Source organism: Serinus canaria, chromosome 1A, assembly GCF_022539315.1.
Source record: "Serinus canaria isolate serCan28SL12 chromosome 1A, serCan2020, whole genome shotgun sequence".
NCBI classification, from domain to species: Eukaryota; Metazoa; Chordata; class Aves; order Passeriformes; family Fringillidae; genus Serinus; species Serinus canaria.
This window is the reverse complement of record NC_066314.1, coordinates 58591153-58617342: the sequence shown is the minus strand read 5'-3', so window position 1 is coordinate 58617342 and position 26190 is coordinate 58591153. Positions and strand designations below refer to the sequence as shown.

General features: G+C 41.9%; 1 protein-coding gene across 1 annotated transcript in view; it reads right to left on the bottom strand.

The window, feature by feature from the left end:
• Window positions 1-26190, bottom strand: part of TMEM178B (transmembrane protein 178B) — a 211472-nt gene that overhangs the window by 10634 nt on the left and 174648 nt on the right. Inside the window, exon 3 of the mRNA XM_009094146.4 lies at window positions 7821-7958. Within this exon, the coding sequence (XP_009092394.2) occupies window positions 7821-7958 (138 nt within the window). The remainder of the gene's footprint in view (window positions 1-7820; window positions 7959-26190) is intronic.

The following is a 26190-nucleotide window of genomic DNA, read 5'->3' as shown; positions in this document are numbered from 1 at the left end:
GATGTTTAAATATTTAAAGCCTATTAATGCTGTACATTAACTCAAGCTTGTTCCAACTCAAAGCCTTAAATCACTTTAGGGCATAATGCAAAATTTAGCCAAAAGCACCGGTAGGAGCCGGAGTGTTCACATGAGTGGTGGGGGAGCCATGGCAGAGGGGGAATCATTTTGTTGTGCTGAGCCTGGTCTCAAACACTTTCATAACCCATTTATGGCATCTCTTGATACAAACCAGCCTGTGTCTCCATCTGGAGGTCAAACCACATAAATAAGTTCTCACAGTGGTCTGTAGGGAGTTTTGCCAAATTTTTAAGCTCCTCTGCAGTCATCATTAATTTAGAACCTCCCACAGGAATAAAACATGATTGGTATCTCATTTTTTTCCAGTCTTCCAATTTGTTTTGAATTATAAATACTCTTCAAATTGGCCAAAGGTATTATGCCTTTGTGAAAATTGTATTTATCCCAAGCTTCACAGTTCACATTCCAGTAATTTACTGTAGATCTTGGTTTTTCTAAAGATCACATGCTGCTGTTTAAGATCTATCTGCATACACTTGTGCACACACATATGCATTTATACTTGCCTTTACATAGGAAAAAGAAATAATTGATGTATGCTTTTTAAAACTATTCCTTTTTTGGGGGGAAGAAGCACAAGAAACTGAACTTTCAAAGAATAATATATAAATGAAAAAAAATATATGATCACAGGAAATACCTTCCATATTCAGTGTTGTGGTTGATCATGTCACCACAATTAAACATTTTGAAAAATGGATAGAAACCTTGATTATTAATGAAAAATAGAAATCCTAGGTGCCCTGAGGGACATATCATATTTCCCAATGAATTCCAAAGAATGGCTCTTGCTTTCTCCCTTTGTTTATCTTTCTTTTTGCTTCCTCTTGGAAGCTACTATGAAGGTACTTCATAACTGCCTAGGAGATGTCAGTCAGAGAGTTTTGCCTTACACCTGCTACATGAAATTGCTCCATTTTTGTTAAATTATTCAGCAGTGGAACGATTATTTTGAGACGGCAGGACCACAGTTGTGTAGAATAAACACTCTTATTTTCTACCGTTACGTGCTATTTTCAAAGTACAGTGAGTTAAAGTCGAGACTCAAATGACTCAACAGCTGGTAACGATCCATGGCTGCAAATCCACAGATGCCTCCGTTGTCATCTCCTCACACATGCACAGCACGGGCGGAGGAAGCACAGCCGGGGGCTTTGGAAGACAAGGCTCTCTGTGGAGGAGGGAGTGAAAGAGGATACAGACGTGTGCAGCACAGCTTCACTGAGCAGCTCCCAAGCCCTGGTTTGAAGCCCCACTTTCTGATGGGGTTGGCATCCCAGCCTGGCCATCAGCTCCTGGGCACAGCGAGTCATGCTGTGACAGCTGATGGCACTGGCACAGAGCCCTGGTTGTGTCCCCATCCCCTCTGGCACCTGGTGACAGCCCCATGTGAAGCGTGGCACAGCTGGGGCACGAGAAGGTGACCCAGTCTAAATGGTTGGTCAATCCTCTGGCTGTGAGGATAATAAAGTATTTTTTTGCCTTACCCCTGGCCTGAGGAAAGGAATATTTTGCAAGTATTTCTGAGAAGGCTGGAAATTACTTATTAAAAGCTATTTCTCCCTAGTTTAAAATTTAAAAAAAGAACACACCCATAACATACATAAGTGGGGTTTTCTTTATTTCTTTAAAAAATTCTCTCTTGCATATCTGAAATAAAACATTACGTTATGCCAACACACCTGCATAACCTAATGTTTTATTCCCTCTCACACATCTTTCCTGCCTGCTTATCTTTACTGCAGCAGCCAGCATTGGAATGAATAGGTGATCACCTCTGCTGTGGGAAAGATTTGAAGCTTTTCTAACTCAGACCTAGGTCCTCTGAGTATGGACAGGCTACAGAGAGAAATGTCTCTGCAGGACTCTTAGAGGGGGTCAGAAGAAGCCCAAATCAGTGGCAAAAGTAGAACTGGCAAATGGCACTTGAAACCCTCAGACTGGCAGACAACCACTGATGACAAGGGAAGAGAGGATGAAAAAAACTCCTGATTTTTTGAAAGCAAATGCTAGAACAAAAAATCAGGCCAGAATAACTCCATAGTACTACTATATGTGTACAACATGACTTCCAGGCGTTTCAGTGCAAGTAGAAAAGGAAGTTTCAGACTCCCAAGCAAAGCTCCAAGCCCAGTACCTCAGGCAAAAATGTCACTAGGCAAAGACAAGAAATGAGCTCTTATATGAGACTCCAGATCATTTTATTACAGATCTGCATGATGGAGCCAAATCACATATGAGGGCATTTAACAGCTGGAATAATTTCCAAATAGACTAATTAGAGACTGAATTATTAATGGTAAAATCTCTAACTGGCTCAAAGCAAGGTTACAGCAAGAAACTCACTTGACTTTGCAAAGAATAATGAATATTTGCAAGGCTAGTAAAATTACATGCTTCTCTAAGGAAATTGTTAGCAAATGGGGAAAAAACCATAAAGTCATCCTAAAGTGTATGTCACAAGACAAAACTGGCAGAGACCTGGTAAGAGTGAAGAGAACAGGTAAAAGAGTAAACAAGTGCAGAGATGATTTATTACATTCATTTGCAGTAAATTTGGAACAAAATAAGACAACACAGAAGTCTCTCCCTGAAGGGCTGCCTTGTTAGGCATGCAGTAAAACCCCTAACTATTTCACTGAAATGTGTTCTCAGTACAAATTACAGACTTAGAAAAGGAAAATACATGGATGTGCAGCCCATGGGCAGAGCTCTGACAAGGATGATAAAATGTCATTCTTTGTCAGGCTTTTAATACATTTACAAAGGCAAGTGAGGTAGCTTTGGCCAGGGATAACTGTGTACTGAGGCAAGTACCAGAACATGATATTGGAAGTTCCATTTTGTATTTCCATCTGGGACAACAGACAGCAGTTCAGCAGGGAGGTGCACAAGCTAGAGAGGGGGAGGATGAAATTACTGCCAAAACACTGGATCATGCCACCAGGAGGCAGCCACCCCACTTTCCCCACAGCAGGCACTGATGAGGAGGAAAAGGGCTTTGAAGTATTTAGGGAAGAAGTTAGCCCTGCCCTCAAATTAGAAGTAATGCAAGCCATATAATATTTCAAAACAGCTGACTGAAATCAGTTGACCTGGGATATCAGAGATTGCCTTTAAAAGATGATTTTATAAATCAAGTACAGTAACAGAAGATGTGGTGAGGTTGGGTTTGCAAGACTACATACCTGAGATGCTGAAACAAAAAATCCTGTGCATGAATGTGCTGGAGAGCAGGTAGAAAAACGGAGGGTTAGATGGATCAGCTTGCTGGCTGGTCGTGATACAGGAAATTTTCACAAACAACTTGATGGAGAGCTGAAAGAAGGGATTCCTGGAGACCGTGGAATTTGTCTTGGTAGAGTTACCAGTGTGCCAGTTCATAGCATCTCAGCTCTTTGGAGCTGGAACTAAAGCTAACATTTGACCTTGACAATATTGGCTAAATTAGATGTCGAGGGGGTGAAGACACCAACCAAAAGAACTGGCAGGTTTGCCTTGATAATAAACCCAAACTAGTCAAGGATTTGAATACTTACAAAAACACGGCTCAAAGAAAGAAAATGTGATCACCACTTCCTGGGAACTGATGAGGTGGCCACATCTAGACTTGAAAATGCAAAGGCATAGTGTTGGTGCAAATAAATTTGCTTTGGTCAAAACACACATGCATTTCCTCAGGTACATGTTTAACTGATTCCCTGTTAGACTAGGTACTTATGAGCATGAAAGCATCACGTTTGGCACAGGACTCTGACATTTGGAAGTAGTGTTACAGATGCTACTAAAGGTCCAGAAATTATTACAAAATTACAAAATTACTGGTTATAGCTTTTACTGGTGCACAGATTTTCAGTAATTTGCATGAAGAGAAAACACAAGAACCTGCAAGAGGATGTGCTTGGAGTCATGTATAATTTGAGTGCGACCCACTTCTGTAATAGAATTAAACAGTCTCAAGTAAGATGAATAAAATAAACTAATCACAGTGAAAATTAAGAGCACAATTCCATATGAAGAAACTATCAAAAAGGGCAACTCTCCCACCTTGCAGAGTAAAATGATACTGACAATACTGGAATGTAGCAGTAGTGAAATAGGACGCTGTGCAACAGTACCATCATGCAAAGTGAGATAAAAAGTGCTAAACATAATTTACAGTATCCATCTGGTTCTGTAGAAGATGAGGGACTGAAAAAAAATCCTACTGTGGTCAGGCAAAGACTGTTGTTCAAGAGAAGAAATCCAAGTATAAATTGTACAATAAACACCAAAAATTATGGAAAAGAACTGTGGAAGCCATAAGGGATCTGTGATTGCTGTTGATACATTTGGACTAAACAGAAAAGATGAATTATTAATAATTTTTAGCTTGTTATAAAACATGCAGAATAGCTGTGTAAAACAGACTCTAAATCATAGTTTACTTGTCCTGGATTCCGGATGAGCTAAAAACCAAATAATGGCCTGCATTTCATAAATGACTTGTTTCAGCAATTTGCTTGAGAAATTAGATCAAGCAAAGCCCTTATGAGGCACTGCCACATGGGTTAGCAAGAGGACTGTTTGGTAAATATAATAAAGAACCAGAGGTCCAAGCAAAGCATGTCTGGTCTTATTAGATTATTATAGCATGCTTCTCAGTGCTCTGTTGAGATTTCCTGTTCAAAGAGTTATGGGCAATAAGGGACAAACCACATAGATATGTTAAGCTGGCAATGTTTAAGCACTGAAAAAGAGCTATTTGCCTAGAAATAAAAACAGAACAAATGCTACAAGTGTAGCCAAGACAAGTGGTGTTGAAAATGGAAGGGAAGGTTAGATTTCAGTCTGATTCTATGGCTACCAGTTGAACACAGTCTCCTCTCAGCTGCAATGAGGTCAGATGGCAGAAACCTTCCAAAGCAGTTTTCTCATTTTTGAACCTGAGAAAAAGGCAAAACTAAGAGGCACTCTGTCTCCATGCATTTTAAGAAACAGCACAGTAATATGTTGACAGCACTTTTGGCATGACAGAAGCAACAGTTTTGTATTCAAACACTGTCCAGCAATAAAAAAGTTTAATTTAAGAGACTCATTGTCTGTAAAAGGAATGACTGTGTAACACATGACAGTCTGAAAACATTGATAGCTACTGACTTTTAGATTAGATGGCTCTAGTTGTGTATTTTATTAACTGACTGCTTCAGTTTGTAGATGTTACTTTATGCCCCCTTGCTGTTAAAAGAAATCAGTTTAGCAGTTGCTATTGACTTGTGCAAAACAAGCAAGAGAGTAACCTTTGGGTAATACTGATCCACATGTCTGCATTGAAGCAGAAAATAAGTTTGATCTCCTCCCAGCACATTTTTATTTATAATATTACATATCTTGAATGAATTTGGCAGATAAAATAACCTGGTGCCTCTCATTTAAATTAGTTTTATGTTCCAACTGCTGGATCTGGTTATTATTTTGTCTATGCAAAGAGCACGCTACTATCAGATGGTTTCCTACTGCATAGGTACTTCCACCCTGTGTTCAAGTCAATTATAAACCTTCTGGTAAACATTTTCAAGCAATTGGCTTTTTGTAGCATGCTGTCTTTTTCTTGTTTTTCAAACCACATTTTTGTAGCTCTTCTGCAAGCCTCTCCCATTCTTTCCACATACTCCTTTAGCATTGACACCTGATTAGGATGTCCAGAAGTAGTTTTGCTTAGCCCAGAGATAACCCCACCTCATAGTCACGTTGCATATTCCGTAAAAAATAACACATTTAGCAGCTGAATTGCACTGATAGCTCCTGTGCAGCTCGATGATCCCAGCACCCATGATTCCAGAGAGCTTTGCAGAGCCACTGCTCTCTGAGAAGGAGCTGCTTTTTCCATGGGGATGACTGAGGCTGCTCCCAGTTGTGTGACCTTGGCTCCGTCTCCACTGGAATGTGTTTTGTTTGAGCACCCCAAAAGATGGCTTTGTAAGCTGTGAGTGACCCATTCCACTACACATGGTTAAAACTGAATCTCTTTTCACCTGGAAACTTTATCAGCCATCTTTTAAATCACTTACAAATAACCTTGAGCTAAAAGGTAATCTCTGCAGCTGCACTGGAAACGAATCCATATAAAATGATACAAATAGAAACATAGTTTCTAATAAATGTAAGATTTCTGTACTTATTTAGTATACTCTTAATGTTTTAATCTGAATGTTGGGCTGTAGTAAGTTAAATAGCATGCAAATATCTGAGGAGATTAGAGCAAGGTGGCCCCTGTGCAAACTAGGCTTTTAAGTAAATAAGAAACACCAAGGTCATCTGGCAAGCCATGGCCTATAATGTTTTGACACCCACAACAAACCATTTACAGACATCCCCATGAAGACCAGTGTGTGCTTGCACAAGCTTCTAGCAGATTTCAAATGTGTTTGTGGGCACAGAGAGAACTGATGTCTAATGTCACCAGCACAACATCACTAGAACATAAATACTTGTTACTCCAGCACTTAACTCCTCTTCTGGGACTACAGAATCTTTTCTGTATGTCACACACTGATCTATGTCACACCATAGTACAGATAAACAGATGATAAAATGCACTGAAGTGATGATCTGCCCGGAGGGCAAAAACCCAGCTAAACAAAAATCAGCAGCAGAGTAAAGAAGAGAGAACAGAAGTTGTGGTGTTCACTTTGAGACATTCACCCAGAGATGTGTCTGGGACTTGACTTTCACACCCTTCATTTCAAGTAACTGTCCCTTGAAATTTGCTGCCAACAGAAATTTGGATCTGTAATAAGGAAGGCTGGTACATTACATGAGAAATTTTGGATGACCTTGAGGGCTGGTATAGTAGGAATGGGAAGAAGTTGAACAGCACAGAGTGTCAGGGCATGTACCTGGGGATTAATAAACCAAACCTCTGCTGTAAATTGGGAGAGCATCGGTAGGAAAGTACAAAGGTGGAGAAAGGTCTGCATGTCTCACCCAACTTCAGGATGACTGTGGGTCTCCAATGTGATGCAGCATGAGAAAAGCAAATACAACCACAAAATACTTCAGGCAAGGAATCATCAGCAGGGGAAGGAAACCATCACACCACTTATACAAGGCATTGATTAGACCTTGTTAGGGAATGGTCCTTCTCATCCATATTTGAGAAAGGCAAGCACAAACAGGAAAAGGTGGGAAAAAAGGCTGCTAGACTGATAATTGTTCTTACAGAGAGAAGTCTATAAAAAAGTGTATGTAGAGTGGGAAAAGGGAAATAGAGAATGCTCTTCGTAGGTACAGCAAAGAGAGATATAAACTAAAGGTTACATTTGACTCAAGAACAACTGATGAGAAATAAATATAGATTATAACTCTCAGCACAGTTTCTAGGTATCAAAGTGTCCCACTGTGGAATTGGATAGTGGTTGGAAAAACATCTGCATAATCCTTGGATTTTTATTACTGAGCTTACTAAGTGACAGTGTTACATCCAACAGGGGAGTACTGTACTAAAAAACTCAGATTACCCTTTCTACTACCGTGAGTTACAGACACTCCAGACAAGTTTTGTGATGGAAGTTAAATGTAACTATGAATGTGTGATCCTTGATACACACCAGAAGGATCTTGGAATGAAACCAAGTCCAGATCAGGCAAAACAACTCTGAAAACGTATTTTCAGTGACTTAGAAAAGGAAAGGCATGTGGAAAGAGGCAACACGAAAACAACAAGAAAAATGCATTTCTTCACACACCACCATCCTTACCTCCCATGAGGAAGAGAAGCCCTGCCACATACTGCATAAGGCCTCGGTCCCAGCAGCACCCCAGGACGCCGATAATCCACCCAAAGAGGATGATGGCCACGGCCATGCCCATGAAGCCAGCGGTCATCCTGCGCAGATCTGCAGTGGGGAAGACAGAAAAACAACATGAGTGGGAGCAGTGATAAATCAGCATCATCAGGGGGTCATAACAGTCTTAATCCAAAATGCTACCGACCTGCAAGGACTTCAGTGTGTGTTGGTATGGGATGATTTAAGTAAGGGTGATTCAGAGCAAGGACAAACCATAAATTAAGCCACTAGCTTGGGCTGGAGAGAGAGAAAGAGAGCAGCTGACTGTTTTACCACACAATGAAGCTCAGTGCAGATGCACTCAAGTGACTTGTGACAGCTTGCTCAGGAGCTAGAAGTTGTAAAATGGCCTCAGTGCAATGCAGTGCCTAATAACTCCAGTCTCTGGGCACTAGCACAACATCTGTTTACATCTTGCTTTCTCATCTCTGTCCATTACTCCCCAGCATCCAAAGGATGTCCCTGCTTCAACTGATCAGCAAAGCAGTTTCTATGCTTTGTGCCAGCACACACATGACAGAGTATGCACCTCAACTGTCACCCCGGGTGTCACTTAGTCCCTCTGGGTCACAGCTTCCCACGTCTAAATCGGGCCATGGCATCCAGGGGTGAAATGTGGTTCCTCCAGAACAGCAAGGCACACAGGTACTCTGGTGTCAGACATCATTAAATGCACTCCAGATACACAGCTGGGACAGAGGACATATCATTGTCCTCTCCTGTACCCAGATGGTGACCTTGCCAGATGATTTTTGGTGAGGATGTTTCTGACTGCTCCAGGGAGCACTAAGAGTAGGAGGAGGGCAAGGCACTGGAGAAAAACATTTTTGCTCTTCAAGTGGGGACTGAGTACATCTGATGTGGGTGACAGGGGATGACCTGCATTTATTTCATAAATAAAGGAAAAGAGCCCTTAAGTCTTAATGAAAGGAATACTTAAATAACACCTGGCTATGTTGCATATTTGCCTTCTGCAAAAAGGATGGGACTATGGAACTGCTGGGAACCCTCTTCCTGCATGTTCTGGGGAAAAAAATTCTCATAGTTGGTTTGGATGTAAAATCTGGGCAGTGAGACCACGTGGCAACTGAAAGAGCAAGGACTATGTGAGCTAAAGAACATCTTCACACCCTCAGATAATGAAACAGATGGGGGCATCTTCACTAACATTTGATTATTCCCTGTCCCCCCTTCATGCACACATGAAAAGTTTAAGCACTGATATATCAAGAGTATATGAGCACAGAAAATTCCAGCCAAGTCAACTCTCTAAACATTTCTAAACATTTGTTTCCTTCTTGAAACTTTTTTTTTTTTTGCACAGCAATGATGCACAGCAATGATTTTACTTTTTTTTTTCCCCTCAAGAAACAAAATGCTTATGACAGAGAAGGAAGATTTGAAAACTGTGAATCATCCACCAGTCTCTATGGCAGCTTTTCTCCTTGGCTGGCCTTTGATTACGTCTCAGTTTCTGTTATTTTTTATGCTTTTCCCACAGTAGATAAAAAGACCAACAATACCCACAACACAGATTTAATGAATTCTGTGAAGAGATAAATTACCATCATCATAAAACTTCATATCCAGAATGCTAAGTGTCCACAAAGTCTATCAATAGGCTAGCACAGAAGGACTTGAAGTCAGTTTAGTCAGGTCCACATTCATTATAGCACTTTGTATGCAAGATCAAGTTGCAGAACACAACCTCTCCCTTGAAGATGTAACTCCTTCCTGTAGATTACCACTGATTTTCCAAGGAGTCTCTCTGACAACATAAAGATAACCAGGTCTTTAGCTCACCAGTAACCAGGCTCTTTTAACAAGATACACATCTTATAAGTACTATTGTCTTAGGTTTTGTGACTGTCCCACCACACCTGAGTATGTTCAAGGAGCTCTAGTACAAGAAAAAAAAAAGGCATTTCCTGCAGAAACTTGTATTTCCCCCAGGCAGTGTCTCTGTTCCTTGGGAATTTCTTAGAGTGCTTTCTAAAACAAGCAGAAATTGTTAGTAAGCATTTTTGATGGCCAAGCGTCTTCCTACTTTTTCAGTCCATGAGGTCCTGGGCTCAATTTGAAAATGAAAATATCAAATCTTTACTGTTTCCTGTATCATCTTCCATAACAGCACAGCACATCTCTCCAAGGTGCTGCACAGCTCTTTGTGTCAGCCCTACAAACTCCTTGCAATTTAACTTGTGAGTGCTGACTCCAAGTAACACCATTTGTCTGTCCAAACAGAAACAACCTGCCTCTAATGAGCTTAAATAGCTTTATTCAGCTGCAGGATGTCCAGAACCCCTCAGATCTACCCCAATGGATAAAACTGGCTGATAGACCCAGTTTTCATAGGCCCCAGAGTGGATCACAAGCATCCCTACATGTATGCCAGACTCAGGAATGGTGTTTATCCTGCTAAAATCTCTATGAATTTTGCCTTTAAATAAAAGACTTAAAGGAGTAGGACCAAGATTTCTAGCCAAATTTTGACATTTATTTCCCTCAACCTCTTTTGCTGATCGAGCCTGAAATTCCCTTTCTAACTCAGCAAAATCCAAACAGAACTTCTTTGTGAACTCTTAGTTCTCACAAGTTCAGTGAGCTTAATTTGAGATTGATACTGCTTAGGCCAGTTGCAAATCTGCTCCTCACAAGTCTATCCACTAGGGATTATCTGAAACAAATAAAATATAAACTTTCTTTTCTATTTAAAACTAATTGGCTTTTGTCCTGCCATAACGTCTCTTGAGGGGAGCCCTTGGAAAGAGCAGTGCTGGGAAAGGGGGTTGTAAAGTTGGTTTTTCTAACAGCCTGTACTTGTCCAACAGCATCCACCTAGCACTCCTCACCTGTCAGTGCCCACATGAAGCTGAGGTCAGTGCTGGGATCAAGCCTACTCAAAGTGATTCTTTTGTGGAAAAGTACCTAATGGATGTAAATGAATCATCACCCTCAGGCTATTTAGAGGAATAGGAGCCTATATTCCCCAGACTCAATCCCTATTAATGGGATTGTTTATGATTGTCACTGACATGTTTTATGAAAAATCCTTTCCTTAGGATTTTTCCCCTCCTGAGAAACTGAGAGGCCTCAGGAACAAACTGTAAACAATTCTTATCTGCTGCTGTGGAATGCAACGGGGAATCTGTGATTGGCCTCCTCAGGATGTTTCCAATTAAGAGCCAATCACAGTTCACCTGGCCGGCCGGTCTCGGTCACTTGTGCTGCCCTGGTATCGGCAGCTGTGTGCCGGGTTGAGAGAACACAGAGCCCGCTCCGCGGGCTGGGTCTGGGCCGTTTGGCTCGGTTCCCTGGGCCACGGCCTCCGCCTGGCCGGCGCCTGTTGGGTTTGGGGGCTTTGTTTCCCCCATCAGGACCTGGACCACCGTTCTGTGAGCCAGGTCTGGGGTCCCTGTTCCTTCCACGGGGGCCAGAGCCCCTGCAAACAGTGGCTGGTGGACCAGCCTGTTTGGGGTCTCAGTGGCCACTCTCTGCTACTGCTCTTTCAAAAAAAAAAAAAAATTAAATAAAAAGGGTTGAAAGAGCTACCAGCTCAAAAATTTTTTGCAAGCCTGTTTCAGGACAAAAAGGGACTTTCAGCAATGTCAAAGAGGAACATCTTCAGTTTGGACTTCTTCCTGAAACTCAGCTGTTTGGACTTGAAGCAATGAACTTCCCTTGTACTGTTTTTGCATTTTCTTCTATCTTAAGATTGTTTTGGTGATGTGATGGGAATTTGGTGTTTTGCAGGTGAAGAATTTCCCTGATGGTTCCACACCAGCATTTGATTGATATTTTGATTGGCAACACATAGCCTCTCAGGTGCTTGTTCTTTCCTCTGCTTGGTCCAGCAGATGAAATTGCAAACATTTTTCTTTTTAATTTATTTAAAATAAAAAGGGTGAGATGTCGCTGACATGTTTTATGAAAAATCCTTTCCTTAGGATTTTTCCCCTCCTGAGAAACTGAGAGGCTTCAGGAACAAACTGTAAACAATTCTTATCTGCTGCTGTGGAATGCAACGGGGAATCTGTGATTGGCCTCCTCAGGCTGTTTCCAATTAAGAGCCAATCACAGTTCACCTGTCCGGCTGGTCTCGGTCTGGGAGAAGACCTTTGTTTTCAATTCCTTTTTCTATTCTTAGCTTAGCCTTGTAGTGAAATCCTTTCCTCTATTCTTTTAGTATAGTTTTAATATATTATCTATCATATAATAATAAATCAAGCCTTCTGATACATGGAGTCAACTTTCTCGTCTCTTCCCTCATCCTGGGACCCCTGTGAACAAAGCAACATATGATTACTCTTTGTTGGTGTGGTGCTTGACATGGAAAGGACAGAAGAAAAGCAAAGATTTGCATTGTGTACTCGAGGTAATATCTAAATTTGTTCTGCTAATTTAGGATGGAGGGATGACATATAAATAAACAAAAGCTCATCAGTACAAATTGATGGGGTTTTGTCTGATTTTGATTGGCACTGATAAGACCCTTCCTGAATGCATCCTGCGAAGGTAAAAAGGGTCATGCTGTCATGTAACACCATTTTATGACATTTGAGCACATTCTGCGTTTGGTTTATTTTTCTGAAATTGCTTTTATTTATTTTTAGACCATGAAATTAATAGTTTTCTACATTCTTTCTCTTTTTGAAACCTCTCTCAGTAATAGGGTCTCAGGGTCATGCCTTGACTGCACCAATCAACTGAAGGAGTGACTATGCCAGCAAAATGCATTGTTGAATCTTATACAGCCAAATGGGAGCTGCAAAGGCAAACAAACTTATCTCAGTGCATTCAGGAGCACTGCTTAGCTGGTCCTGCAGCTGATCCTCTCCTGGGTACCCATCCCAAGTTCTCACACTGTAGCAAAGTGCACAGATTGCAGGGACACTGAATTCCCCTTCACCATCTAGCAAACCAAACCTTTAGAAATGTAGCTACAAGGTGAAAGTAAGGAATGAATTGCATTGCTTATTCCATAAGCTAAAATACAGAATGCTTGGCCTAAATGACTGCTAGTTTCAATGATTTACCATGTGGACATAGATACCAACATCACTTGGGGGTGAAAACACAATATTATCTTTCCACACATTTTTTAGAAACACCTTCTTCATCCCTTTTTCTTTTTAATGTTGACTAGGAGCTATGAAAGAATTATCTTCTCTTTGGGAGACTTTTCATATCTAGCACTGCTACAGGTGCTGCTGCATGTAAAAGGCAGGGAACTCAATCCTGACTCAAAAGCAACTTGGATTATCAAGCAAGGAATACAGGTATCATTTTCATGTAGGTTGGGAACAACAAACTTCTTGGTTGATAACATTGGAGAAGGGACAAAGAATGGAGTCCCATGATGGAAGATGAAATGATAAATTTGAATGCTACAAGCTTTGTGAATCATGATGAAAAGAGACATTACCATTTTAGACAACATCCTTAAAATATAGACAGATTATCATAAACCAACATGCATTTCTTTAAAGCATTTTTGTTTTCTGCTGGGAATATAAACCCTACAGGTTTCCTGAAGATAAAGAAAGGCAGATTAAGAGCCATTTATTTCCAAGCAACATGTGATGGAAGTCACATGTGATGGAAGCAACATGTGATGGAAGTCACATGTCAGCTTGCAAATGCCCCTGCCCTTCCTTTCACCCTGATATCTGTCCATCTGTATTTATTATGAGCAATAAGGTAATTCATGCTGGTTATCACATCATGGAAGAAGTTTCACACCTCAGCAGCTGCAAACATATCATGTTCTGATTCAGCTTTGCTTTTTAAAAATTTCAATATGCCTTTGAAGAGAGGTTCCATTCTCTTCCTTGAAATTGCAAGTCATCTTTCTAAAGCAAGGGCTCAGTCTTCTTGTTGATATCTATCTTCCTTTCCACAGAATTTAATAATATCGCCTAAAAACTAGAGACTGCTTTCCTCACAACACATACAGGAAAGACTGTATGAGACTCTTCTGAAAGATGAGGAAACCAAGTCAAGAACACTCAACAGGCCCCCAGCTACATGAAAAGTTTGTGGAGGGTGTATAATTAAATCTGTATTAGCAGGATTTCTGGATAGCCCTTGAACCACGCAGCACAGCTTTTGCTTTCAGCACTGCTTGTTCTCAAGTGTTTGTTAGAAAATCAAAATACAGTGTTTGTTATCAGACTCTCAGAAACTGTAATATTGCTGCAAATAGTATTTCAGACAGTCCATCCTACATGTTCTCCTTCCTTCTACCAATAGAGAAAGGTCTGCAGGGACTAAGCACCCTGAAGTCTATATCAAGAATATCTAGAACAGCTTAGAAGACATTCTGGGTATATCACAAATCTTTCCTGAGGTGTCCCAACAAATGGGAAAATTGAAATCACAAATGCATTTCTGTGCCCATCTAGGAACAGATGTCAGGATATAGTAACATCACAAGTAGAAATAGGCTGGGATGGTGTAATTCTTCAGCATAATCCTTCATTGCAGGTCACTGTGATCTATACCCTCCCGTACTAAATTCCCTCTGATTTGTCTTTACCAGGGATAGAGAACATTTGAAAACAGCCAAAATCACTCCTTTTTCTTCCTTTTCCAAACATATGTATTGGAAATAGTTCAAGAACTGCACACAGCCCTAGAGCACAATTTACCAGATTTCACTGAGCTTTGTTTAAATTACTTCTCTTAAAAAGAATCAGCAGCACAGAGGTATCTTTCTCCAACATAATCCCTTCTCTTATCTCACCCTGAAACTTCAGCAGGGGCAAGATAGAATTGGACAGACATATCTTTTATTGAATGCCAGCCCAGCAGCTCCCAGGCACAGTGAACAAGGGAGCGTTAATGCAGGTGATTTTGAGTGGCATTTTCTGGCTCTCACTAGTCTCTCTGCAGAGCTTAAAAAAGCTTTGGATGAGGTTGGCAAATAGAGGGTGAGGGTTTTAATCTTTTCTTTGCACTTCAGGTATGAAGAGATAAGAAAAGAAATATGTATTAGTCTACCTGAGACTGTTAAAATCTCTGAGTGCCTTTTACTGAATCATGTGGTAACCCAGTCCTCAGTTTAAAGATTACTCTAATGCAATCTCAATGAGTACAACCCACTTCAACCAAAGTAACAGTAGATTACATTTACATGTAAGTATCTGCACCAGAGAGGCTCAGAAACACACACATCACAAACATACACTAAAACACAACCCTCTCAAAGCTGAGAGAAAGAACAGCAGAAGACCCTCACAAAAAGGGAAAGCAGCTCTGTCAAGGATAAAGTGAGCCTTCATATCTCAAGAGGTTATAAATGGCCTTTATAACACACATATATAAATTCTCCTAAACAACGAAATCCCATCACCTTCTGTTGACTAGAGATTGTTATTTGTGTGGTAAGTTGTTTGATTGCCAGCAATGTCTGGACCCACCTACATGGAAAAGCTGATAGGAAGCTTTGCAAGCTGGCTGTGGTCTCTGCTAGTTAACATGTCCCTGAGGATGAGGTGTACGGAGAGTGGACATCATTTTGATGAGATTGATTTATTCTTGTCAGAACAGGCCATCTATATGGATTTCCTCCATCAGAGTTCTTAAGTGTTCTTACAGTTATTTAAAACAGAAACAATCACAAAAGGAAGGTGCCAGCTATGCACTGCTGGCACTTCAGTCTGCCTTCCTTCATCAGAAATCCCACAATTTCAGAGTCAGGTGAATAGTTCATCAAGAGAGGAATGAAGTCATGTTTTCTATAAAGGCTGACACCTTAAGAGGTTTATGCTGGCAAATAGCAAACCCCACATGACACTGCAATTTCTTATCTCTGGTGAACTGTCATAAAACACCGGAGGAAATGGGAACTCCCAGACCAGGTCACATACTGGTGTTATGCCTGGAAGCAATTCCTCCACTATTTAGGGAAAAATACAGGAAGCTAAGAAATTCTACAGTGGCCTAGGGCACTTTTGGAGCTCAAATAGCAAGTTCTGATTTTATTCTTGCCTTTTTCTCATGTGGAGCAGAGAAGAGGCAAAAGGAAACTGGGAGGGGAGGGGAGGGGAGGGGAGGGGAGGGGAGGGGAGGGGAGGGGAGGGAGGGAGGGGAGGGAGGAAGGGAGGAAGGGAGGAAGGGAGGAAGGAAGGAAGGAAGGAAGGAAGGAAGGAAGAAGGAAGGAAGGAAGGAGGAAGAGGAAGGAAGGAAGGAAGGAAGGAAGGAAGGAAGGAAGGAAGGAAGGAAGGAAGGAAGGAAGGAAGGAAGGAAGGAAGGAAGGAAGGAAGGAAGGAAGGAAGGAAGGAAGGAAGGAAGGAAGGAAGGAAGGAAGGATTGTTTAAGTACAGCGCAGAAAAGGGTGGGAGGAAGTGTCTCATGAGGGTGAAAAGATCGATTTGTCTTCAAGAGACTTTATGATTTGTATATCAGAGAGTTCAATGCATAAAGGGGACATTTGTACAGCAGGAATTTACCACATCTGAAGCAGTTCCACTGTAGAAGGTGCAAGGCGTGTTCTGGGAGAAGGATAGCTGTGAATACCATCCCATAGAATGGTTCAGCCTTTTGCTCCAAGCCTACTTTCCCTTGGCCTCAAAAAGAAACTTTGGCCAGAGAAGAAAAAGGGTATTTTTGGTGCCTGTTTTGTTGCTACTCAGCTCTGAGTGACAGCAGGGTAGGAAGAAAAACTTTGTCCTTACAACTCCTGTTCTAGTGGGCCAGAGTAGCTGAGCCTATGCCAAAGCATTGTTCAACTCAACTTTACTCTGTCATGCCCCATTCTACCTCACCTACTCCACACCATTCCCTCTCCTTCCCTGGTTTTGATGAGATTTTATACTCAGAAAGTACCTGAAGCTGATCATTTACATTTCTTCAGTGATGTTCAAGAGCATGTCTTAGAGTCTTTCTCTCTCCAGATTTACTATCCTTGATTTCAGCTCTGCAATATATGATCATCTAGGAATATTTCCAAGCTTTGGTCCCAGCAGAGTACGCTTGCAATTTGCCCAGTCAACCCTTTCATCCCACTTTTCCCTCTCTCCACAGAAAAAGGGAAGTCCGAGGCATCCACCTGCAATTTTGGCCACTCTTCTTCATATTCATAACTTTAATCCTTCCTGCTCCTGCTAGGTGAGGCCACACAAAGCAAGCATTTCTCAGTTGTGATCAAGCTAAGAGGCTTTTCATTACACAGCTTCCATGGATTATGCAGGTGTTGAAAAATCTGAGGCATTTGAAGTAGGCTTCTGCTCAATTTCAGTGAGGACTTTGGAACTTTGTGACATCCAAGCTGTGCCTTTTTCATTTTTCTTCCATCCAGTACTTTTGAAAAATTCAGGTAATACACACTTATTTATGCTGGTCATCTCTTATTGGAAGTGACTTCTACCTGGAGCCACCATAGCACAATATGATCTTGATGGGGAGGAAGGACAGCACAGTCCCTCAGCACCCCATTAGCCTGACCAGAGGGATCCTTCCTGGAGAATGTGAGGTGCTGTCTCCCTGCTCCCAGCACCTCCACCCCTGAGGATGGTGGGAGAGGCCCCATTTCTAAATCAAGGTTTCCTTGCATTCTCCAAAGGTCTGGAAGAAATCTGTGATGGGCTCTGGGTTCACTGTAAAGTGCTCTCAGTGCTGGTGAGAAGTGCTGCTCTGACACCACTAGGACTGAATACTCCATGTGTGCTTTCACAACGTACAGTGCACAGGAGGCAATGCAGAGCAGGGCACCAGGGCCAGCTTCACCCCACAGCCCTGCTGCCAGGCTGTCACAGGCACCTAGAGATGCCTTGGGGGCAAGGAACTGAGCATCAGTGAAGAGACCTGTGAACTCTGCTTTCCCTGAAATCAGTGGGAGGGTTGGGCCCTCCAAAGCTTTCCTCTGAAAATTAGACTTTCTCCTGCCTCCCAGGGGAGCCATGGAAGCCAGTTTACCACTTTTTCTTCATAAGTATTCAGATAATAATGACATACAGTAACATTAGTATGAAAATAATCTGGATAAAGAAAGCCCTATTCTATATATTAGTTACTTTATTTAGTTTACAGAATTGCCCTTCTGCTGTGAGCAGACTCTGCTGTGTTACAGTCTGCTTTCTATATGCTGGTCACCATCACAGTAACAACATATACACTAATCACATGGAATTTTATTAAGATTTAATCTTCAGGTATTATCTCATGAACCACCTCTTGCAAAGGTGGGTAAGGTTCATCAGGACCAGAAAGAAGCAAAAGAAAAACCAGAACAACTTCTTTTCTTTCAGTGAGGAAAGAAGAGTTGACAAAAAGAGATGGATAATTGAAGAGTGATAAGAAAAATTAAAGAAAACCTTAAAAATGAGAAATGGAGTATGACAAGAAGCAAAAACCATAGTTGTATGTAGAACTCCAGTATCAGACAGTGTTAAGTGCTTTTTGTAAAAAGCAGATTTACCCTAAGCTTCTCCCAAAGACAGATGAAGTTGGAGATGTGCAGCAATGGAGCAGAGGAGGAGCAGGAGGGGGTTATACAGAAAGAGAGAGATTTGGTAACAGCACCTCTGTTTTATTTATTTCCCTCTCTTTGACTTCCCTTCTCTGCTGCCTGTCCCAGCACCAAAGCTTTGCTGACAATCAGGAGCAACTAAAACATTATGCTAAAAGGTTTTTCTTTCTTTTCATCCCCTGCCCCAACCACTGCACAAGCCTGAGCATAATCCCAGCACAAAGCATTCAGAGCAGCACGCTTAATAAATGGCCAGCATGAACAAGGCTGGAGGTAGAGGGATGGCATCTCTGCTTTATCAGTGCCCCAGCCCTCTGCTCAAACCCACTCATTCCACAGATCCCAGATCCCAGCATTAAACATTTTCATTCAGGAGCTCTGAAAGATGTATTCTTGTTTTCAAAAAGACTATTTAATGCAAGTGAAGCTGGGCTGAGGTGTGGGAAGAAAGGAAGGAGGATAGAAGAGAAAGAGGGAAGAAGTAGAGAAAGACAGAGCTCTGAAAAAACACTGTCCCTTATGGAGAAATTTTGATTTTGAAGTTTACTCTTCTATTAACATTTAAATTGAAAGGCGTTTCTTCTGAGCTCCACATATGAAACCAGAAAATCTGCATTTAAATAGATACCATTTAAATGTGGAGAAAAATATATATCAGCATTGAATGCTTTCCCATTTGTCTGAAAAGAACTTCTCTTATAGAAGATTATTAATTTTTTTCTTTTTTCTTTGTGTGTGCTAAAAAGAGAAATTGGAAGTACATTAAAATTCTGCTTGGCACAAGGAAGGGGTGGGGGATGGTTGCTTGTTTGCCCAAAGCCCTGATTCTTTGCTCAGATTTTCTCCAGGAGAGCTGTTGGAGCCTGCAGGAGGCAGTCCAGCCTGCTACCAGGGTCAGGGCAAGAGGGGTCTGTCCTGCCCCCTCTTGGAGAGATCCTGGTCCTGGAGAGATGGCACTCATGACCACAGGGCCCCAACTCCCACCACAATGCCCATCTCACTGGGGAGGTCACCAGGTCCCCATTCCTAGCTGCAGAATCAAACTTTCTGCAGGCTTTTTAGTCACCTCTCTGCCTTCAGGACACCATCTAGAAAACAGGGACACACACCTCCTCAAAAACCACAGAAAGTGGCTTTCTGTGTCTCAGTTCTCAAACCAGAAAAATCTCACCTCAGTAGGTCATTTTGAAGATTAATACATTAAAGACTGCCAGGTAGGTTCTCTGCAGTGGTAGCCCCAGAAGCCCTAAAAAGGCCTTAGACAGATAAAAACTGCAGCATGGGAATGTTTTCAATGGTAATTTGGAATTTATTCTGATTAAATCCAAAAAAAAGCACAAAGATGTAAATAAGCAAAACAGTAGCTCTCACCTAAATACAGGCATCTATAAACCAGGGGAAAGCAACTGGAAATCATGACTCTTATGGGACCAAGCTGGTATCATGGAACAAAGAACCCACAATTCCCCACTTTGACAGTGGGTTTTCATCAGACCAAATTTTTGCAGTATGATCTCATCTCTAGTCACTGGATTGGTGAAAATAAACACCTGTTGACACTCAATACTCAAATGAATTTGTCCGACTTGCTCCTATTGCCTCTCCATCTCCATCTCCCAGCTTGCTGGAATCTCACAAAAACCAGCCTTATTCTTCATGGGTCTCCAGCTGATTTTTCTCCTATGCAGATGGCAACCACTTTCTGAAAATATATATGTGACAAGAAGAAATGTTTAGTAGAAAAAACAGGTGCCTGGAAAATGGATTCCCATTTGTCCTTCCCTGCCCCTCTCCAAAACCCAATCATTTATGTGTTAATAAGCTCACTGACTGTAATGTGGCACTAACCTTTCACAACTGATGCCAGTGACATTTTGACAGTTCCACATATGGGCCTGCCAAAAGCAGAAGGAAAATAAATTTGCAATTTGGTAAAAAGCTGGGTAAGCAGCCAAAGCAGCTTGGGGGAAGGAGAAGAAAACCACCAAAGAGCCAAACAAAAGCCCACTGCACAGATGTTACACACAGCAAAAAGCAAAAGCACATCCACAGCTGGAGTACCCCAGCAAATATGTGCTTGGAAAAAAAGCCTTAGGCACCTATTAAGCCCAGTCTAGCTTGAGATGCCTCCCAATAAATTCTTCTCACGTTGCAAATTTAGAAGTCTTTCCTAGCAGAAGGGAAATGGGACATGGCCTTCACTCTGTACAAACTATCTGGTTAACATCAGATATCATAGGATTCAGCAGCTGCTCTAACAAGTAATCTTCAATATTTCCACTGATGTGATCAGCTGTAGGGAAACAACTATTTCCTAACACTGTTTTGTGGGGTGTCTTTGAATTTACTTTTCAAAGTATCACTGCACAAATCACTGAGAGTTCACAGATTGAGTCAGATACTTGGTGTCTGTATCACAAGCCATCTTCTTCAAATTACATATATTGAATCTCATAATATTTGGCTAAAAAATAACTTTCAAAAAGAGGCCCAATCATCATGTGGCAGGATGTTGCACTTAGCAGTTCATTCAGGTAGTTAATTGACCCCCATTTAGGAGAGACAATCTTTCAATTGAATAGGTCCAGTTCTGCTGCCAGGCAGTTGCTGATAGGAGGTGAAGTGGTGCTGTATTCAGTCCACTTCCTTCTGATTCCCATTTCAGGAACACTGAAATAACTTTTCTCCTGTAATTAGAGGACTATGGCTTTTATGATGGTGCATTGATGCCTTGGTAGAAAATGTGAAGGTGTGTTTGCTGTATTTGTGTCTGTGAATAGTCATGTGTTGCAATGGTATAGCTGATGTACATAGCTAACCAGAAATGCAAAATTACTACTAAAAGATAATAGCTTATTGAATTTTTTTTAGGGCAATGTGGGTCTTCTTGGAACACCAGTCAGAGAGGCATCACAAGGGTCTAGACAAGCATACTGCAGCTTGCAACTGAGAGGAAATGGAGCATGCTCTTTCCATATTCAGAAACACACAGCCAAATGTGGAGCCCAAAGGAGCTCTAAAAAACCTTAAAATACTCCTAAAGCAAGAGCAGTGGGATGCACAGGCCAGCTGGTGGAGGTGGGCTGACACTGAAAACAGCTTCAGAAAGCTGAGTCTTTGCACAGGCTGAGGACAGTAAGCCTGATGAAAATGTCAGATAGACTCTTTCCAAAACATTTTCCCTGCAGCATTTTTGTGTTGAAGAAATAACTGCAGGGCAGCTGCTGGACCACTGTATTAACCATGCTCATGGGGAATGTGAGCTTTAAGACCTTTTCAAAGTAATGTCACTTGATAGGCAGGGGACTGTGGCCAAGGCTGGAGCACATGTGGGAGTTTGATGTGTCTGCAGGACACAGGTGACTGCTCCCACAATTCCATTTGTGATGGAATTGGGAGGGTGATGGAGGTCAGAAGTGCAGAGTGGCCAGTAGTTGTGACAGAGAGCATGCTGGATTTCACTACAGTGAGCTTGATTTTAAGCCATTTAGCTGTCAGACTTCAGGAAACACCATGGAGCTGCTTCCAAAGCCAGTATGCACAGCTATGACTGATTCTGGTAACACATTCCTTCACCTAAAATAGACGGTAGGATCCAATTTGGCATGTGAGGCTATCTGGCCTCATCAAATAAAAGAAAAGTGGGAACTTAGTCATTATTTGGCCACAGCACTGCAAACAGGTAGGGTTTCCACACACGGCATGGGACAGAGTGACCACTTGTTCTAGCAATGCTGCTGGCACAGAACAGCCTGTAGATGCTTAGCCAAAGCTTTCTCCTAAAGTCAGCTTGTTTTCAGATTTGCAGACAGCCTCCCTGTCCCAGCACCAGCTCCCACTCCCCTGAGAGCCCTCTGAGGGCTCATTTCCTTCCCTGACTTCCCATACTGCTATTCATGCTTTTTCAGGAAAATCTGTCCTTGCACAGGCTTCCCTGATGGCAGCAGCACCGGAGGCACTGGTTAGCAGCAGATTTTTCTTCAGCTCATATCAGCAGTCCTGCTGCTGATATAATTTCACAAGCCCACACCAAACTTGGGCAACTGTGGGAGATTTTCTGAGAAATGACCTCATGCTAATGGAAATTGTCCAGTCTAAACAGCCTCCATGCACTAACTGACAGGTTTAGAGACTGAACAATCTTGGAGCTGTATGTGGTCTCACAGGACCTGTTACCTTTTCATGGAAAGCACCCCTTGATCTTTGCTAAGGAGAACAGTGAGTGCTGCTAATGCTGCAGAGTGCTGTGGGCAGCGCTCTGACTCAGTCTGGCAGAGTGGTGTGAGACCACTCTGAGATGTGGCTCGAGGTCTCTGAAGGGACTGATATTTGCATGGCAAACAGAATGGAAGGGCCCAAATTCCTGAGGATATCAGTATATATTCTAGAAAATTATCTAAGATCACCTAAGCCCGACAAACAATTCCCTCACAACACCACCAACAGACCCTGGTGGTGTTCCTTCATACTATGTATTTTTCAACTATCATCCTAAATGGTGGATTATTGTTGTTGTCATACACTCAACACTCCTGAAACCAAAAGTCCCTGTGCACCTCTGTCTCTGAAGTCTGCAGAATGCACAGCAACGTGAGGACAAACGTGAACATCCCCCACCTACCTCATCAATCAGCCAGGAGCAGGGCTGATTATGTGTTTGGAGACAGGCAAGAGGAGAGACAGGGAAGTGGTGACAGTTATAAATGTTTTGCCACCTGAATGTGACATTAATGTATGTATGCAGTGTGTTCACGACATTAGATATTTGTGCACAACCCTAATAAATACCATGTTTGACAGCAGTTTCACAAAACCACTCAATAAGCTGGAAGAACATGCCATGAGACAGTTTCTAGTTTTACTGTGAAAAAAGAAATATCCCTGTTTTGGTCAGATCCTTGACTTAGTGGAAATCTAGAGCAATTCCAATGAGCACCACATAAAGTTTAATTACTCAAAACCATAGTGAAATGACCAGACAGAGAAGTGATAAAAACCCGCTCCATAAAGCACATTTAATTTCTATTCTCCAGAAGAGAGCCTTAGGAAGCTTCTGAGTTAGAAAGACCAATGTAGGATGCACGGCATTGCAACATCTCCATCTCAGGGACTCTTTTTTGGGGGGAAAGGCACAGTTGTCCTGTCTCTTTCACTGGATGATGATCTGGTGGCTGCACTTCAAAGTCAGAAATTCATCATACCATATGACTTGCCTCATAAGTTCATCTTAAAGGCCAAGTCTGTGATTCTGATGCAGATCAGAGGGGTTTGTGACACAAGTTGGAAGCTGACTAGAAAACTACCCTGGCAATTTCCTCACACTGCCCAGGAGCTGTGGTGCTGCATGTGGACACATGTGGGCCTGACTGGGTACTATCCTCTCTGAGGGACAGCCTCACATCTCCTTGTCAGCAGAGCACCCCAAAAGCAGTGACATGTGTCTGTGCAGTTACCTGCTTGATTCTGCCTTTCTATTGTTTTTGAGATGTCACAAAAGAGGCAAAGTTAAGTATCACTAAAAATGTTGATATACTCCATATAAAAAAATCCAAAACGTCTCATATGGACATTGTCTTATAATAAAGCTTCTGACTTTTCATTTCAAACAGGCTTTTTTAAATTTGCACTTACATTTAAAAGAAAAAAGATTCAAAAGTGTTAAGACAATCAAAGCAGCTCAATTCAGCCAAAACTCTATTGGCTGCTCCAAAATAAACTGTTGTTCATTTTGCTGAAAAACTTTTAAAAGCCACCTGCAGCCCTGCCACCATGCTGTTTTATTCACTTTGCCTTTCCAGCCAGAAAGCCTTTTTATTTCAATAGCCCTGTCCATCAGTGCAGCACCTGAGCAGTGGCAGAGGGCTAATAATATCCCTGGCAGGAACAAGAGAGCTAAACTGTGAAGCCAAGCTCTGACAGCAGTGGTAAAACCAGAACTGATTCTCAAATATTTTGTTTTTGAGATGGCATATGGTTCCACTTTTGTGCCTCCACATGAGTGACTCAACTGATTTGGGATCTGAAATCCTTGTAGCACATTTTCTCACTTTTAAGAAGCATCATGGTTCATCTGTATTGGCTGATTTACTCACTTCCTAATGGGTCTCCCTAGATCTGATACAGCATTTGAAGTTTTGGTGGGTACATATGTGAAGGAGGGGGAACAAATGGAGGGAAGGGCCCACTGTGCATTGCTGGCAGTCACACATTTCCAAAAAGCTGTGTTTAGGAGATCCCTAATTCACTTAACCTCTTTGATCTCATCATGCAGTATGAGATACTGAAAGGGAAAGAAAAGATTGAAGGCAGCTCTGCTGTGTTTGCACATCAAAACACATGCCTCAACCCGGTACAGAGCAGCAGACAGATATAGTAAACACACTTGTGAGAGGTGGAAAAACAGCTTTTGATTGGGAAAGAAGAGCTTTCTTCCTGGTTGTGTGGTCCTCATGTATGTGCAATAAGAAGAAAAACCCAGAAAACTCAAACTGTTTCAGGAAGCTGGGCACAGGATTCATTTCTACTGCACTCCACCAGTGCAGGATTTATCTCCCTTTTCCCCTTGGCAATTAGCAGTACAGCACAAAGCAGACAGTTGTGCCTCAGACAACAACGACCTGCACCTTAAAATGACCTATTCAGCCAAATGCTCAGGCACCAAAAGATGAGATGCATTTTATCAGGCTCCAAAACCCCATTCCCTTTTCCTTTAACTGAGACCTGTCTGTCTAGAAAGCTAAGACACAAGCCCAAAGCATGCCAATATCTGTGTTTTAAGAAAATATAACGCTCTTCCTTCTGTGGCTGCCAACCTTTCCCTCCAGCCATCTCCCCACCCTCCCTTCTATCTGTCCCTCATCCCCATCTCTGGTGCAAATCCATCCTTCTCCCAACCTGCCCTTGTCTGCTTGTCTTCATTTTGCATTGCCTTTCGCTTCTCCTTTCTTAACACACGCACACCCCCCTTTCCTTCCTAACATTCCCCTATAATTTCCTCCCATCTCCTTTCTCTCTCTCACAAGGCTGACACATCTTAACACCCTCCCTGTGACTTTCAAGACATGTGAAAAGCTGTAGTCAGGTATTAGATTCCTTATCAGGTCAAAAGAAAATATTAGGGAAGTCAGTGGACAGATGCAATGATTATGGCTCAGTGTGGACAAGAATGACATCAGTCTCTATAGTCCCAGATGGGATTTAAATTGTTGGTAAAATGCATTATCACTGATTTTCCACTTCCCCCCTTTGTGGTATCTCTCCAGGGCTAAGGTAAGACAGTTTGGGTACCTTATCTCTGCATTTCTTATCTCAATGCTGTTGCTTTCTCTTATATATGAAGCCAGCTATGAATATCCGGAATTTGTGCAGTTAGATATTGTCCTCTGCTATTTTTTATTGCTAAGTGACTGATGCTCTTAACTGTAACAGCACTTGATGCTTTGCTTAGCAATTTTTTTACTCTGCTTTCTTTTATTTTTTTTTAATCACACCTAATGAGGCATAAGAAAGCCCAAGAGAATCCTACCTTATGATATTTCTAAGGGCTTGATGTCCTGAAGTACTAACTTTATATTGCTACTCCTAATTTAACTTTTTAAAGACATGTTCACTGTGTTCCTGTAGTGTCACACACCCAAACCACTCTTGTGACTTTGGCTTTCCACCTTTGAGCAGTGTTTTTATCTAGGGCCCTACATATGAGTTTCTCACTCAACAAGGGGGGCAGAGGATGCTCAGATGAGTCTCAGTGCAGACTCCATTCTCCCAGAGGCAGTGCTCCAGCCACAAGGAGCCATCCCCAAAGCATGG